The sequence below is a fragment of the Momordica charantia genome, assembly GCF_013281855.1.
Source record: "Momordica charantia cultivar OHB3-1 chromosome 4 unlocalized genomic scaffold, Mcharantia_2.0 BLBB01000004.1, whole genome shotgun sequence".
NCBI lineage: Eukaryota > Viridiplantae > Streptophyta > Magnoliopsida > Cucurbitales > Cucurbitaceae > Momordica > Momordica charantia.
The window spans coordinates 6,173,963-6,191,202 of NW_028275162.1; the positions used below are offsets into that span (position 1 = coordinate 6,173,963).

Genomic DNA, 17,240 nt, shown 5'->3' on the forward strand with positions numbered 1-17,240 from the left:
GATTTATAAAATAAACTCAAACCATTGTTTGAAAAATCAAAAGAAAATCCGAGCGGTACAAATTTAGAAATTGAAATTAAATTTCTTGAAAAGCCAAGTATATAAAAGGCCATTTCCAAACACAAAATAAAGCCACTGCTAAGAACTAAATTGCACGTCCCAACGCCTTCCACATGCGAGCTCATCTAGTTTCCAGAATAGATGTTATGCTCACTTCCTACTGGCTTCCTTAGGTTTGTCATACCCTGTAAGGATTTCGAAATGTGGATTGTAGAACTAGAATCAACCCACCATGTATTATGATTAACTTCAACCATATTGCATTCAAAACAAGCACAAGAGAGTTCATTACCTTTCTTTTTAAGCCATTGCTGAAACTTAGGATAGTCTTTCTTCATGTGTCCCTTCTTCTTACAAAAGAAACACTTAGACTCTTCCTTCTTGATGTCAGCCTTAGGAGGTACCTTGTCTTTCCCTTTGATCTTGGCTTTGTCTTTATTCTTCTCAGGAATGAACTCTCTCCCCGTTCCATTATCAGCCTGCCTTCCTCTTGAACACACATGGTCATCAATTCATTAATAGACCACTTGTCCTTATGTGTGTTGTAAGAGATCTTGAAAGGCACATATTGCTAAGGAAGGGTGTTCAGAATGAAGTGCAACATAAAAGACTCAGATAAATCAACCTCAAGGTTCTTCAATTGAGCCGCAATATCCCTCATCTTCATGATGTGCTCACGTACACCCTTAACCGCAGTGAGCCTCATGGATGAAAATTGAAGAATCAGGGTGCTAGCAAGTGCCTTATCTGAAGACACAAATTATTCATCAATTGCCTTCAGCAATGCCTTGACATTGTCATGCTGATCAACCGAACCTTGAATGCTACCAGATATATTTGTCTTTATGAACATAACACAAATGCGATTAGATCACTCCCAGTGTTCATAAAGAGCAATATCATCTGCACTGCTGTCATCCGTAATTATAGGTTCTTCCTTACGGATAGCATAATCAATGTCCATCCACCCCAATTGAAGGAGAACTCTTTCCTTCCAAGCCTTATAATTATCGTCTCTTAATACGGGAATGTCATTTTTCATTTCAGAGTAATTTCCAGGAGGTAAAGATGCATTAAATAAACATACATGCTAATGTCACAATATTCGAGACCAAAATAAAATTATCATGAATTTACCAATGTAAATCACACAAAAGATATGAATCAGAGACATAAAACTTGCCTGTGGGCTAAAGTTCTAATTCGAATAGATTCATACTAATCTTTATGACAAAACTATCAAACTAAATTCATTTCTTAATTCCTGTGGGTAGATTAAGAAACTAATTTGATATTATATCCTAATTAATCATAAAAATATAACAAAAGTTCCTGTAGGATAAAATTTATTGCATCAATTATGATTAATTACCACAAATGTCTAATTTCTAAATGTAATCCATAAACTTAATATATAACTTTATTCAAAATTAAAGGTGCTGTGGCTAAACTTTAATTAAATAAAATTATATGATTACTTAGACATTTAATAAAATCCAAAATTTCATTCATATTAAATTGCAAGCAACGTGAAACAATTTTTCTAAATAATATGAATAAAACTACAATTATATAATATCATAATACCCTTAATTTTTTTTAATACTAAAAGTATGTGTAAACATAATAAATAATACACGTATTAAAATAAAGAGCACATAATATTATATAGAACTTTGCTATTATTATTTTGAAAACCTGTCCTTTTTATTTTCTTAAAAAAAAAATGTTATCAAGGCTTTAAAAGCCACGTATATAACCAAAAGTTGTCTCCAAACCCTGCACATAAAAGCCCAGAACCAAAAGGGCTTGGTCCAAACCACCTGGATCAGATGGGCCCAAGTTGTGGCTATTGGTTGTTGCCCTGTGGCAACAGCCTAATCTCCATCACATGTGAGCTGAGCACTGTCATGGGCAGCGCTTTCACTCTTTCCAACTCGCCATCGACGATGCAACATCGCCGGCCGAAAGGCAAGCCAAGCCGAGGGCCCAGACTATTGCGAGTCTCTTCCGATGAAGAGAACCCCTCATGAGCCATTATCTTGAGTCATGCCATCGCCACCGACGCAATTGACAGCCACGTCATCGTCTCCGGTGAGCGCAAGATTCCGTCCTCAACGCGAAGGATCCACGAAATCACAGACTCGACCAAAACTCCAGTACGTATGCTCAATATTAAATTCTAATATTCAAAATAGTGATATTTTCACAATTATATACCACAGAGAAGAAAAATAAAATATAAAACACACCGGAAAGTACATTGATTTTCCAAAGCTTAAGGCATATTAATGAACAATTTTATTTAAGAGAATACTAAAGACCATCTCCAATTCTCTTTAACAAAAAGATAATACATATTATAAAACAAATTCTTATGCCGATAAGAAAAATTAGCACGTACAGTATTCTCAAATAGCACTAGAAGATATTGAATCGAAATATTTAACCGAACATCAAAATGGTAGATTTCAATTCTCAACAAGGCAGATACATAATTTTGCTCTGATAACAAATGTAAAACATAATTTTGTTCAAAGTTAACATGTTTCTAATTCCATATGAAACGATTTAGAGTAAAAACTGAAAGCGGAAGATTTTAGACAGTCGTACTAATCTCCAGCCATTGTTGTCGAATCTACGTTAGATGAAAACCAGATTTCTAAGCTCTCGATCTCTCCCTTAGATGGTGTTTGAGAATGAATAGAGGCAAGCTTAGGAACCCAAATTCTTCACGTTTCTGTCAGGTTTTTAGGCCATTACTAATAACCATATATATATAATAGCTTAATCGGTTGATTTAAGTATGGAGTTAAATGAGTCATCAATAGGTTATATGATAAGGTTATAACTTACGCACCTAATCAAATTAAATGGCCAATTTAATTTGCTAAATGAAACATAACTTACAGTAATCACTATAATGAAAATATATAGTGGCTTACCTTGATCTCTCCACAAACATTAAAAATATCAAGCTTTGGAAGGAAGTCCAATAATGAAAATAAAATATTTTGTCTCTACAAAGGGGAAATTCACTTTGATATAATTAAGTATTATTGTAACTCCTCTTTTTTAATAAACTGAGGATAGAGAGATTCGAACTCACGATCTTGGTCGGACCAAACGGTTTTAAGTGTTTTGCTCTTAAAGAAATTTATAAACCTATGAAGACCAAATTTAGGTCCTATTTTGAAAGTTTATGATAGAAATAGAATATAATATTACAAATATCATACGATAGAAATATGTTGAGAAGTAAAAGAATATTTTGAAACTTTATAAAGCAAATATAAACGAACAATCTTATAACGTTCTTTTTCAAAACGAATATAGTATTACAAACATCACATTTCAGCACACAGACATATATTATCCGATGGGAGATTCAATTTTCTACCATCGAGACGTCGACATTTCTATCCCATGTTTTCATGGGTTTTGTTTGGGGGTAAAAATACCTTAGACATGTGGAAAACACTTACTGGTGTTCAAGGATTAAATATCCTAGGTCCACCTCGGCCCTACCGAAGAGGTCGGGTTCACCCATCAGGAATAGGTTAAGTATACATGCCGAAGTCCGATCTGTTTGGGGTTCGATCTACTCGGAACCCGACAGGTCCGACATGAAGAAAAACATGTAACCGTCGGTCGTGTGTACTGTCGGATCCCCCACCTATAAATATAGGGCCTCATTTCATGCTCAGGTATCGAATCTCACCTCGAACTAAATACAGAGTCCGACATATACTGACTTGAGCGTTGGAGTGTTTACCCTCTTGTGCAGGTCCACTCTTGTGTTCAGGTCGAGCCGGAGATCGGGTTCGAGCTTGGTTCGTGAATTATCGTTGTGCAGACCCTTGCATAAACATTTGGCGCCGTCTGTGGGGAAGGAAGATCTAAGTCATCCCGATTTAAAAGTGTGAACAAAAATGGTTCAGCCAGCAAACTCAACCAACACAGCCGACCAAAGAGCTCTAGCGGCCAATGATGGGCACCAGATGGAGGTTGGAACAGAGGTGGTAGAAGGGCAAGTTCATGAAGGCCTGGGGGCAAAGTCCCTCCGCAGGTCAGCACGCATCACCACGCCCGTTCTGCCACCAGCACATCCCAAGCCATCCAAGGCCAATCGCGACCGAGGTGGGGCTTCGAAGAGAGCTGCTCGAGAACCAGCCCCAGCTCCAACGGGGGAGAATTTTGATGCACTCCAGAAAGAAATGGAGGCAATGCGCACTCAGATGCGCACCATGGAAGAGATGTACAACGAGATGGTGCAAGCTGCGGGCGCGGGTCTCGGTCTGAAAACCGGGTGGCACGCGATGACATGCGCAAACAAAGGGGTCATCACCTCGGTCCAGTCGAGGAAGGGCACCCTGAGGGAGATGAGGACGAGGAGTAAACTCACCAGAGGGGTGATCTCTGCGAGCATCTCAATAGAAAGAGAAGCGCGTCCCTCCGAAAGGGACAATCTCCGTCCTGCTCACACAGGAACTCCAACCAGCAGGCAGAGTCCTCTTACAATCCAATAACTCCCGAGGGAGTGATCACAAAGGAGGAGTTCGATCAGCTAAAGAGCAAGTTTGATGCTCAGGTTGAGGCCTTGAAAGCTAAGTGCGAGAAAAAAGAAAGTCTGTTCGATGATGGTGGCCTGGGAGAATCGCCATTTACCTCGGACATTCTGGAGGCTCCGATTCCTCCAAAATTCAAGACTCCCACCATGAAGCCTTATGATGGGTTTAAGAACCCAAAAGACTATGTTGAGGTCTTCGAAGGCCTCATGGACTTTCAAGCGGCGACAGATGCAATCAAGTGTCGCGCCTTCCAGATTGCGCTCACCGGCAGCGCACGCCTTTGGTATCGAAGACTATCGGCTAGGTCTAAGAACCTATTCTCAGCTGAGGAAAGAATTTATTAGCCAGTTCTCTTCCCGGCACTATGACAGAAAGAAATCGACTCATCTCGCCACCATTAGACAGAAGGAGGGTGAGACGCTTAGAGAGTACGTCACAAGGTTCCAGGAAGAGCAGCTGAAGGTCGCACATTGCTCTGATGACTCGGCCATGTGCTATTTCCTCACCGGCCTGGCCGATGAGACCCTCACTGTGAAGCTTGGAGAGGAGGCTCCAGCCACCTTCGCCGAAGTATTGCAAAAAGCGAAGAAAGTCATTGATGGACAAGAGCTCCTCCGGACCAAGACTGGCCGACCTGAAAAACAGATCGATCAGAAAAAGCCTAGCCAAGAGAAGAGGAAGGCTGATTCCAAGTCTAGAGACAAGGGATCAACCTCCTCCAACAGCCGGGCTGAGTATCGCAGGTCGGACGGTGGCCCCAACCGAAGCCGACCTTACGAACGTTATACCCCGACCACCATCACAATCTCTGAAATACTTACAAACATTGAGGAGACTGGGACGGAAAAGCTCCTCAAGCGGCCTGAGAAGCTCTGAGGAGACCCAGAAAAATGCAACAAAGATAAATATTGCCGTTTTCATCGCGATCACGGCCATAATAAGTCAAATTGCTGGGAACTGAAGCGCCAGATTGAAGATCTCATTCAAGATGGCTACTTCAAAAAGTTTGTGGGAAAACCGAGGTCTAACTCGGTGGAAAAGAAAGAAGAGAGGAAGCGTTCAAGGACGCCGCCTCGACGAGAGGACCAACCAGCGGTAATCAATACTATTTTCGGAGGCCCAAGTGGGGGCCAATCTGGAAATAAAAGAAAAAAACTAGCTCGCGAAGCCAGACGCGAGGTGTGCATCATCAGGGAGCAGAGATCGACCTGCTTCATTACCTTTGACGATACTGACATGGAGGGGGTCCACTTGCCCTATAATGACGCGCTTGTGATTGCTCCTCTGATTGATCACGTCGTGGTCAGAAGAGTGCTGGTAGATGGAGGCGCATCCGCCATCTTGTCCCTTCCAACATATCTTGCCTTGGGATGGACCAGGACGTAGTTGAAGAAGAGTCCAACGCCCTTGGTTGGATTCTCTGGAGAATCGGTCTCCCCAGAAAGGTGTATTGACTTGCCGGTCACGATTGGGCAAGATGATACACAGGTAACCCAGATGGCCGAGTTCGTCGTGATCGACGGTAGGTCGGCCTACAATGCCATCTTCGGGAGACCCATCATCCATTCGTTCCGGGCCATTCCTTCCACACTTCATCAAGTCCTGAAGTACTCGACCTCTAATGGAGTGGGCACGGTCCGAGGAGAGCAGAAAGCTTCAAGGGAATGTTATACCTCCGCGCTTAAAGGGTCATCAGTGTGTACCCTGGAAGGACAAGCTAACGGGGACGAGTTATCGAAGCTCGAGGCCGACCTGCCAAAGTCAGGTAAAAGGGAGTTTTCTGCACCGACAGAGGAGCTTGAGCTTGTTCCTTATTTTAGTCCTGAGAAGCAAGTAAGTATAGGAACTAAGCTGGGGGCCACTGAGAGGAAGGAACTGATCAACTTCCTCAGATCCAACTCGGATGTCTTCGCATGGTCTCACGAGGACATGTCAGGCATCGACCCAAAGATCATGGTGCATCGCCTCAGCGTAGACCCGTCATTCCGACCTGTAAAACAGAAAAGAAGACCTGTAAATAGGGAGAGGAGTGATGTAATTGTCGAAGAAGTTAACAAACTTTTAAAAGCTGAATATATACGAGAAATTTTGTATCCCGAGTGGCTCTCTAATGTTGTATTAGTTAAAAAAGCTAACGGGAAGTGGAGGATGTGCGTAGATTTTACAAATTTAGATAAGGCATGCCTAAAAGACTGCTTCCCGCTACCAAGGATTGACCAGCTCGTAGATGCAACAGCAGGGCACGAGCTGCTCATCTTCATGGATGCTTACTCAGGATACAACCAAATCAAAATGCATGTCCCAGATCAGGATCATACCGCATTCATAACAGACCAAGGTCTGTATTACTATAAGGTTATGTCTTTCAGCCTTAAGAATGAGGGGGCGACCTACCAAAGAATGGTGAACAAAATGTTCGCCAAGCAGATCGGCCGGAATATGGTAGTGTATGTAGACGACATGCTTGTCAAGAGCAAGCAGTCAAAGTCGCATATTTCCCATCTGGCCGAAGCATTTGGAGTTCTAAGAAAGTATCAAATGAAGCTCAACCCAACCAAGTGTGCCTTTGGAGTCTCCTCGGGGAAGTTCCTTGGTTTTATGGTAAACAACCGAGGGATCGAGGCTAACCCAGAAAAGATAAAGGCCGTGCTCGGGATGAAAGTGCCCAAAACTTTGAAACAGCTTCAATGCCTCAATGGAAGGGTTGCAGCTCTGAATAGATTTGTCTCGAGGTCAATAGATAAGTGTCTTCCTTTCTTCAAAGTCCTAAGAAAGAAGGGACCATTCGAATGGACGGCAGAGTGCGAACAAGCACTGGAGCAGTTGAAGAATTATCTTTGCTTGACACCTTTGCTCGCCAAGCCATTGCCAGGAGACAAGCTCCACTTGTACCTATCGGTGTTAGACAGCGCCGTCAGCTCGGCCCTAATCAAGTAGGAAGGGGTGCGCCAAGGTCCCATCTATTATACCAGTAAGGCCATGACCGAGGCTGAGACCAGATATCCCCAGATGGAGAAACTGGCCCTCGCCTTAGTCACCTCGGCCCGATGGCTCAGGCCATACTTCCAAGCGTACACCGTCGTGGTACTTACCAAATTGCCCTTGAAGAGCATCTTCCATAAACCAGAAACATTAGGGCGCTTGATGAAGTGGGCAATGGAGTTGAGTGAATATGATATCCAGTTCGAACCCCGAAGTGCACTGAAAGGGCAAGCAGTGGCCGATTTCATCGCGGAGCTCATCCCACCGCCTCAATCGGTCGGGGCCGATCTCCCAAGGACAGTCTACGTGAATGGATCTTCCAATGAGAAAGGGTGCGGGGCAGGAATCCTCTTGCTCGCACCAGGTGGCGAGCGATTTCAGTATGCCCTGGGGTTCAACTTTCGGACCTCAAACAATGAAGCCGAGTACGAGGCACTTTTGGCAGGCCTGCGTGTTGCCAGAGAGCTGGGGGCCGTACACATCAAGGTCTTTAGTGACTCCCAGTTGGTCGTAAACCAGATTAAGGAGGAGTATCAAGCAAAAGACTCCCGGATGGAAAAGTATTTAACCAAAGTCAGATCGCACGTCGCCCAGTTCAAGACTTACGAGGTGAATCAAGTGCCAAGATCAGAAAATTCCAATACAGACGCCTTAGCTAAATTGGCGTCAACATACGAAACCTGTTGGCTTTTTGGCCTTAATCTCAAATTAATTAATTTTAATTAATTAATTAATTAATGTTTTGATGATAACAAACTTAATTTTATTTATTGACATTTTTTGTATTTTAAAGTGTCCACAGTGTAGAGCTCGTTACAACGATTCCAACGACTGTTAGATCATCCAAATCGGAGCTCAAACGGAGAAGTTACGATCGAAACAAATTGGAAGGAAAAATACCCGAGAAGATGACGTGGACTGTTCGTAAGTTAACAAGTGACAAGCTTCTTTTTAAAATATATATATATATATTGAAAAAGAAAAGAAAAAGATTAAAAAAATAAAAAATAAATAAAAAAGAAAAAGTCAAAAGTTACAGTTGTTAACTTTGTTAAAAAAAATTCACTTCACATTAAATGCAGTGTCAATATTAAAAAAAAAAATTTTTTGAAAAGTTTACCGTTTTCTCACATATATATATAAAAGAGATGTGACAAGTTTTTTTTAATTATATATAATATATATATATATTATTCTTAATTTATTTTTTTTTTAAATTATCTCAACCATTCTTTCTTAATGATTAAGATCTAATGGTTTAAATTTGAACTTGATTTTTTTTACCATTTTCTTCCCTCTATTTAAACTAAACTTCTCATTCAAAATTACACAACAATTCTCTTATTCCCAATCCTCCGTAACTTCAAAATTGTCATTTTGCTAATCTCTCCAAGTTCTCAATTTTTCTTTCCATCTTATTTGTGAGAGCAATTTTATTGTTGTGAGGATTGAAATTTTTGTGAGCTCAAATTTGTATATTTACTCTATTTGAGAGTTTGTAAGTGTGTGTTTCAAAATCTTCAACTCATTGTAACGGTGTGATCCTCACCGTGGAGAGGATCGTCTTTGCTCTTGTGAAGAGCAGTGTACCGGTTTGACTCCTAACGTGGAAAGAGTCAGAATTTCAATTTACAACCCAAGAGGTGCTTGGGAAGTGGAGTAGGACAGTTGTGTCGAACCACTATAAAAATTCCCGGTGTCAAATTTCTCTAACCCTCTCTCTTATTTATTTTTGCAATTAATCTTAGAATTTGATTGTTTGATTTAAATTTCTCTTGTTTGCCTTAGAATTTATTTTATCTTACTTTGTTAAAATTGAATATCTCAAAAAGTGTATAATTTTTGTTTAAATTGGGCCAATTTATTAAAAAGTTTATATTTTGTTAATTAAACCCTATTCACCCCCTCTAGGGTTGTCATACCAATCCAACAAAACCGACCTGGCCAGGTCGGTCCCGGTTGAGATCTTGGACAATCTTTCAATCTTGGAGCCAGACGTGATGCAGGTTGACACTCCAGTGCCCTCGTGGATAGACCCAATCGTGGAGTTCATCAAAGGAACTCCGCTGCTAGATTTGAAGGAGCAAAAGAAGATGGCGTGGAAAGCAGCTTGGTTCATACTCCGAGATGGAGCGTTGTACCGACGTGGCTTCTCCCTGCCCCTGCTTAAGTGTGTAACTCCTGAAGAAGACCTTTACATTATTAGGGAAATCCATGAAGGAGTATGTGGAAACCACTCTGGCGCCAGGTCATTGTCGGCCAAGGTGGTTCGACAAGGGTACTATTGGCCCACTGTTGAACAGGACGCAAAGCAGTTTGTAAAAACCTGCGACAATTGCCAACGCTTCACAAATATCATACATCAGCCTCCCGAACTGCTCACCCTAATCTTGGCCCCATGGCCATTCGCGCAATGGGGAGTAGATATCATAGGTCCTTTGCCTCTAGGCAAAGGGCAAACCAAATTCGCCGTTGTCGCTATGGACTACTTCACCAAGTGGGCCGAGGCCGAGGCGCTATCCCACATCACGGAGTCCAGAGTCACATCTTTCATATGGACGAACATTGTATGCCGTTTCCGCATATCGAACGCTATCGTCACGGACAAAGGAAAGCAATTCGACAATACAAAGTTCGAAGATTTCTGTAAAAAGTTGCGCATAAGTCATCTCAGCTCGTCCCCTACTCATCCTAAGGCTAATGGCCAGGTTGAAGCAATAAACAAAATTATAAAGTGAGGACTCAAACTGAGATTGGACTCCAGAAAAGGAAGATGGGCCGAGGAACTACCCGAAGTGTTATGGTCATATCGAACCACCCCGAGAGAGTCAACTGGCGAAACTCAGTTCTCACTAGCCTTTGGCTCCGAAGCTGTTGTACCAGTTGAGATCGGCATACCAACAGACAGGGTAGAGTAGTACGAGCCAACGAAGAATGAAGAAGAGCTACTCCTTAACCTTGACTTGTTGGAAGAAAAAAGGGAAATGGCTCAGCTACGCCTAGCAGAGTATCAGAATAGAATGGCCAGACATTACAACACCCGAGTTCGACCTCGAAGCTTTCAAGTTGGACATTTAGTCTTAAGGAAGATTCAAAGTCATGTGGGCACTCTTGACCCAAGTTGGGAAGGACCATTCGAGGTTAAAGCCATAGTCCAACCTGGAACATACATGCTGGCCGATCTGGAAGGAAATGTACTTGCACATCCATGGAACGTAGAGCACCTAAACCGCTATTACCCTTGAAATATCAAAATGGTCCTAAAATGGACTTGTAAAAATTTTCAAGGGACGGAACTTTTAATAAACGGGATTATTTAATTTCGTGACTCTGAGTTCGATCAGAAATTAAATGGGGGCCACGGTCTCCTATAAGACTTATAAACCGGTAAGGTAAATAAAAAATTGATCGAATTCAAACCTCGAAACCCATAGGGTCGAGGTGCGATGTGAATATTAATTGTGGAACCAAAATTCAATCCTTTGAACGATTAAGTTAAAGGTGCGATATGGAAGGTTCAAGAAATTCAATCCTCTAAACCCATGGGTCCGAGGTGCGATGTGAATGTTAAAGGTGGACTTAAAATTCAACCCTTTGAACGTTCAAGTTAAAGGTGTGATGTAAAAAGTTCAAATTGCTTAATATTATCTTTTGGACTTCCGAGTTCGAGGAGAAATATTAAAAAACAGAGAGAAATTCTCGAATTCAAACCTCAAGTGAAAGGTGCGATGTGAAAAGAGTTCATCCCACATTCAATCCTTTAAATATACAAGTTAGAAGTGGGGAAATTGGGATTTTTGACCCCTATCAATAACCACTCTGGATTTTTGACCCCCTTTTGATTTTTTACTTAGACCCCTTCACCTCAGATTTCTGACCCCTCCCCTTATTTTATCATGTAAATTGACTAAATTACCCTCATTTCATAATAAATGCATTTATGATATAATAAATTTCCAACCAACCCACCAACCACCAACTTAACAATTCTCACTTTGTTTTTTCAACTCCAAATCACCACATACATAAGTCACGTCTTTTTTTTCCAATACTCAAGATTTTCTCCACGTGATTGTTGGCCCACATTATCCAATCGATCAGTCCCCACATAATCCGTTATCTCGAATCCATTGTTTTCACAATATAGGTATGTAAATTTCATCATTTTAGAATATTGTACTTCTTCAAACTTGTAATGATACGAAATTTTATCATTTTTCTAGAAAAAAACGTTATTTTACGGAAAACAGAAATGGAGTCTAGAATTTATCTTGGACTGGGATTGGTACCAGGATGAAATTTAGAACCGGGTTTGAGACCGAGATAGAAGGTAAACTCAAGCCCGATCCTTCATGTCCAGATACGACCGGGACCGGGACCGAGATGGGGATAAACTGGGGTAGATCGGGATATGGATTGGGACCGGGATAGGGATTGGGACCGGGATAGGGACCGAGACCATGCAATATATATCTTGAATTTTTCTTGTTTGTTTGTAAATTTATTGATTTGTATTTAATTATAGTGTTTTGGTCTATTTGTAGGATGCCTCGTGTTTGTATATCATTCGGTGGAGAATGGAAAGATATTGAAAAGGATTACGTGGGTGGTCGTACAAGAGGATTGACTGTGGATAGTAAAATCACCTATGCTGAATTTCTAGGACATGTATGTAGGCTAAGTAGTATAAATCCATGACAGGAAGATATCATAATTAGACGTGTATATAATTTTAAGGCGAAGGTTTGTGTAATGGAAATAACTGACGACGATGACCTGACTTTCTTCTTGACTGGTGAAGATGTCTCTGAATTGCCGCTATACATATCTACCGTGCCAAAGAAGGTACATCAGAATGAACCGTACATGCCTTCTTTCCCATATTATTTAGGCCAACACGTGTCCAATGTTTCTATTCCCTCAGCTTGTGCCCTCCCATTTGCAAAACCCTTATTTCCGAGACCCTCATTTTCAAGTCCGTCAGTTCCGTCCTCGTCGTCGAACCCCTCTTCTTCCCACCCACCACCCCTACTTTGGTCATATTGGTCATGATATAGCATCTCTCACACCGTTAGGGTCAGATGTTGTTCCTTGTAATTTAGGAGATGATAGGGCATATGATTGGGATGTGCCTGGCTTGTGGAATGGAAGTGAAAATGTGGATGAAGATAGTGATGAATCATATCGTCCAATGACCGACATGGGAGAAGGAGACGACGAAGGGGAATATGGAAATGAGTACACCAGTGATCGACTTGATGTGCAACATGAGCATGAAAAGGTAACAATTCATAATACAATGGCTGAATATCCTGTAGACGCCGTCCATGAAATGGCAAGCAATAGAGTCACCGGTCAGTTAGAAGGTGATAGATTGCAAGCCATGGTCCAATCGGCTGACACCAATGATGTTAAGGAGGGTGACGTATTCGACTCAAAGAAGAAACTAGTTATGAAAATGCATTTACTTGCATTGCGGAAGAACTTTCAGTTTCGAGTGAAGAAGTCTACGCCGGAACTATACTTGCTGCGATGCATCGATCCTACTTGCACGTGGCAACTTAGAGCCACTAAGATTAGAGATTGCAATCTGTTTAAGATAAAGAAATATATCGCAGTCCACTATAAGTGCAATGGTGCCGTTATGAAACAGGATCATCGTCAGGCGAAGAGTTGGGTGGTCGGTCATCTAGTACAATCAAAGTTTACTGATGTTTCTTGCACGTACAGGCCGAAGGACATCATGCAAGATATTCGTGAGGAGTATGGTGTAAATATGAGTTACGACAAGGCCTGACGTTTGAGCGAAGAAGCACTCCGACTTATCAGAGGGGATCCAGCTTCATCGTACGGGCTACTACCCGCTTATGGGGAAGCCGTGAAAATCATGAATCCAGGTACTATATTTGAATTGGAGTTGGATGATAGCAAGTACTTCAAATATGTCTTCGTGGCCATGAGTCAATCAATTAGAGGTTTTATGTGTTGCATTCGACCAGTTTTGGTTATTGACGGGGCACACCTTAAAGGGAAGTACGAAGGTGTATTACTAACTGCTTCTGTTGTTGATGCGAATAACCAAATATACCCAGTTGCTTTTGCAGTAGTCGGGAGTGAGAGCGTCGCATCATGGGTATGGTTTATGACTCAATTGAAGAGTGTTGTCGACACCGTTCAGAATTTGGTCTTCATTTCTGATCGACATGCCGTCATTTGTAAAGCGATTGATGAGGTATTTCCTACTGCATTTCATTGCTTTTGTATACATCATCTAAATATGAGCTTGCTGGCCAAATTTAAAACGCCCGCGTTGGAGGCATTATTTTTTAAGGCTGCGAAAGCATTTCGCGAGTCATATTTCAATGAGAACTGGGTCCAACTGTGCGCACACCCAGGAGTGAGGGAATATCTGGAAGCTATAGGAAAGGAACGATGGGCTCGCTGCTTTCAGACGAAACTAAGATACTCACAGATGACCACCAATATTGCAGAGTCCGTTAATGCCCTTTTCACGCATGCACGTAAGTTGCCAGTCATCGCATTACTTGATCATATCAGAGGTGTGTTGCAGAGGTGGTTCTACGAACGTCGGACGCTTGCTTCTTCACGTCAGAGTACGTTGTCTGACTACGCAGAGGAAATGATTGCCGAAGCTCCGGATAATGCACGGAGACACATTGTTATGAACATCGACCAGTTTAATTTTGAGGTACGCGACGGGAACCTCTGGGGACGTTGACTTGCAATCGCAGACGTGTACTTGTCGGGAGTTTGATTATTTTAAAGTCTCGTGCTCCCATGCTATTGCTGCAGCCAGTTCTCGTAGCATAAATCCGTACACACTATGCGATGAGGCGTACACGGTCAACAACTGGATGTTGGCATATGCAGAACCAATATTTCCAGTGGGTTCATCCTCAACATGGAAGAGTTCTCCGGGGTTTGTGAATATCGATGTTCAACCACCGAAGAAGGTCGTTAAGGTTGGACGGCGACAAACGGTGAGGATTCCTTCCACAGGCGAGGTCCGTCCACCGCGCAAGTGCAGTCGATGTGGTACGTCGGGACACAATCGTAAAACTTGTCGCGAACCACTAAATACTGTGTAGCAATATTATGGCTATTTACGTTGTAATATGTAGACATTTATGTACCTCAAACAAAAGTTTATTAGAAGGACTAATACATTGTATTTTGGTAGATATGAATAGGTAGCTTGTACCGCAAGTAAGAATCCATGCACATGCATGAACAATAGGTTGCTATTCTTTCATATATGATTACAAACGTGTTTTATGTTATGTTACTGTTCATCAGTGACTACAGCTAAAAATAAGTATGCTAAAACAAATTATGATAGGTTATATTTAGGTCGGTGCAAAAGAAATCGATACAAAGAATAATTACAACTAAAAAAAGGTCTGCGAGCTCACATTTGTACAGCATATTGACGACGAAATAAAGAAATGTTACTTTGAGTCAAAGTGTCCATCTTTGACCCAGTTACATCGTACTCGAAAAATCTAACACAAAATATGCCGCAATCTGGTGAACCCGGCTTGCTGAGGTACAGTACGTCTTCGGACCCTCCACGGCACCGTGGGCAGGTTAGGCCGAAGTGCGAGCATCCCGCTCCAATGAAGAATCGCCGGGATTATCGTGCACATTGGCTTGAGCGCCTTCTCGAGATCATCCAACGGGGTGATAGACTGCAGTGAGTCCCATACGGTTAAATCACCCTCCACAAGATCAATCCCAATCATGACCCAGTGGTTGCCGCCAATATTCATCGGCGTATACACGATATCGGCCTCGCTCCATGGGGTGTCGTAGTCTGATTGTCGACCAAGCACGTACCGAAAGATGGTACGCTCTTGCCTCCAATCATACGTACATTTCGACGGCAGGACACCCGGCTTCATAGCTGCATATGGTCCGTCTGTTCGTTGTAGCAAGTTCTGCAATAAAAAAAACCCCCACAAACGTCATTCACGAATCGAAGTAATATCGTTCGTTACATGGGTGAAAGGTAAGCCGAACTTACGGATAGAAGTACGTCGCCTATTGCGAATCGCACGCGCAATAGATGTTTACACTTCTCAACCTTCCTCGCCGTTAACATCATGAACGAGTCGATATACTGCATGTGACATTATAAAAAGTATAAGTCTATAATTAAAAACAACTTTGCTGCTTCTAAACTTCACTAACCTTGTCGTCGAGTTGAAACTCAGGATCCAGGAGCAGGCCAAACCAACTCTTATATTTGATCCCGACGGACGTTGAACGGGAATTGCCGTCGGTTGATGGGTCGTCCATCCATTTCTGAAACCCCTCGTCCAGAAGCGGTGGGATGGGGCATGTAGGGTCGTACGCTTGAACTTTGATACCACGTTGGCCGGTCGGCGTGCATATGGCCCACAACTTCCACGAATATTTCCTCTTCCAAAGACCCTGGCCAAGTGGGCCTTCAATAAACTCAAGTTCAACCTGTAACAAGTATAAAAGAAGTTCAATACAAGACTTAATGATGTTGGAGTTGGAGTTGGACGTTGGAGTTACCTTAACAACGGTCATGTGTGGAGTTCTTCTATGTGATAAGGGTAGGGGTCGACCTTCTGTCCTATCAATTTGCTTTCTCGGTGGCACCTGCGGATTGCGGTGTTGGTACGTTAACCATCTGCCCCTTACTTGCCTCCCCGTCACTGGCGCACTTACCTAGAGTAAGATCCTAAAAATGGACGAACATTTGCTTTAAGTAAATAAAGTTAGGTTAACGTAAAAAAGTTAGTATCGTTACAGAAATACCTCAATTACGTCGGCCGGACTAGGGTGGCCACTTGGGACCTCCTGGGTAGCTCCAACAATGGTAGGAGCGTGATCTATCTCCACGTCACTCTCGGTGACGTCGGCGGGTTCTTCACAATTCTTCGGATCCTCGTCCATCATCGGCTCGTCCCCTGTCTTCGGCTCTTTCCCAGTCTTTGGATCCTCCTCGTTACGCCCACTCGGATCACGTCCGCCTGAAGAACCATCCTAATCCGGCCCACCGCCCCTTCTATCATATTTATTCTGGCCCTTCGACATAACCTACGTAATAAAAATTATAAATATACGGATGCGAACAAGAAATTCAGATAATACAATAACCCTTACCTTTGTTAGCCTCTTCATAAACTTCTTTATGTCCTTTATGTCAGTCGTCATGCCCGTCAGAGTTGTCCCAATGGCTGTCACTCTGTCGCCGAGCCTCCGCAGCTCCCGACTCCACTTATGCTTTGACTTCTTCTTCTTCTTCTTCGTCCCTTTCTGTGGCAACAATTGATCTTGTCCTTCATCGATCCCAATAATATCGTCTGTTACATGATCAACCACTGGGGAAGCATCCTTTGCTACATCATCGAGCTCAACTGGATCCCCAACCTCACCAGTAACGAGAGACTTCTGAGTGGTGGAAGTAGTAGACAGTGGTTCTGTAGCAAGTTTTGTGGGTGCAGGAGGTCCGACAGGGGTCACTGGTGGATGCATAACACGAGCCATGTGCTGTCGTTCGACATCAGTCGCCTCCAAACGAACTACAACCTTCGACTGTATAACACAAATAGTTAGGTCAATTTTAATATTAAA

The 17,240-nt window shown here is 42.4% G+C and overlaps 1 protein-coding gene and 1 pseudogene across 1 annotated transcript; one reads left to right on the plus strand and one right to left on the minus strand.

The window, feature by feature from the left end:
- Nucleotides 1–210: 210 nt before the first annotated feature.
- LOC148211692 (uncharacterized) lies at nucleotides 211–1,024 on the minus strand (annotated as a pseudogene).
- Nucleotides 1,025–13,500: 12,476 nt separating this feature from the next.
- Nucleotides 13,501–14,352, plus strand: LOC111008329 (protein FAR-RED IMPAIRED RESPONSE 1-like). Its single transcript, XM_022280985.1, has one exon. It carries the CDS (start codon nucleotides 13,501–13,503, stop codon nucleotides 14,350–14,352), a length of 852 nt encoding a protein of 283 aa, XP_022136677.1.
- Nucleotides 14,353–17,240: the final 2,888 nt, after the last annotated feature.

Excerpts from the sequence above, each read along its gene's own strand:
- LOC111008329 (XM_022280985.1), top strand. The coding sequence starts at position 13,501 with ATGAATCCAGGTACTATATTTGAATTGGAGTTGGATGATAGCAAGTAC.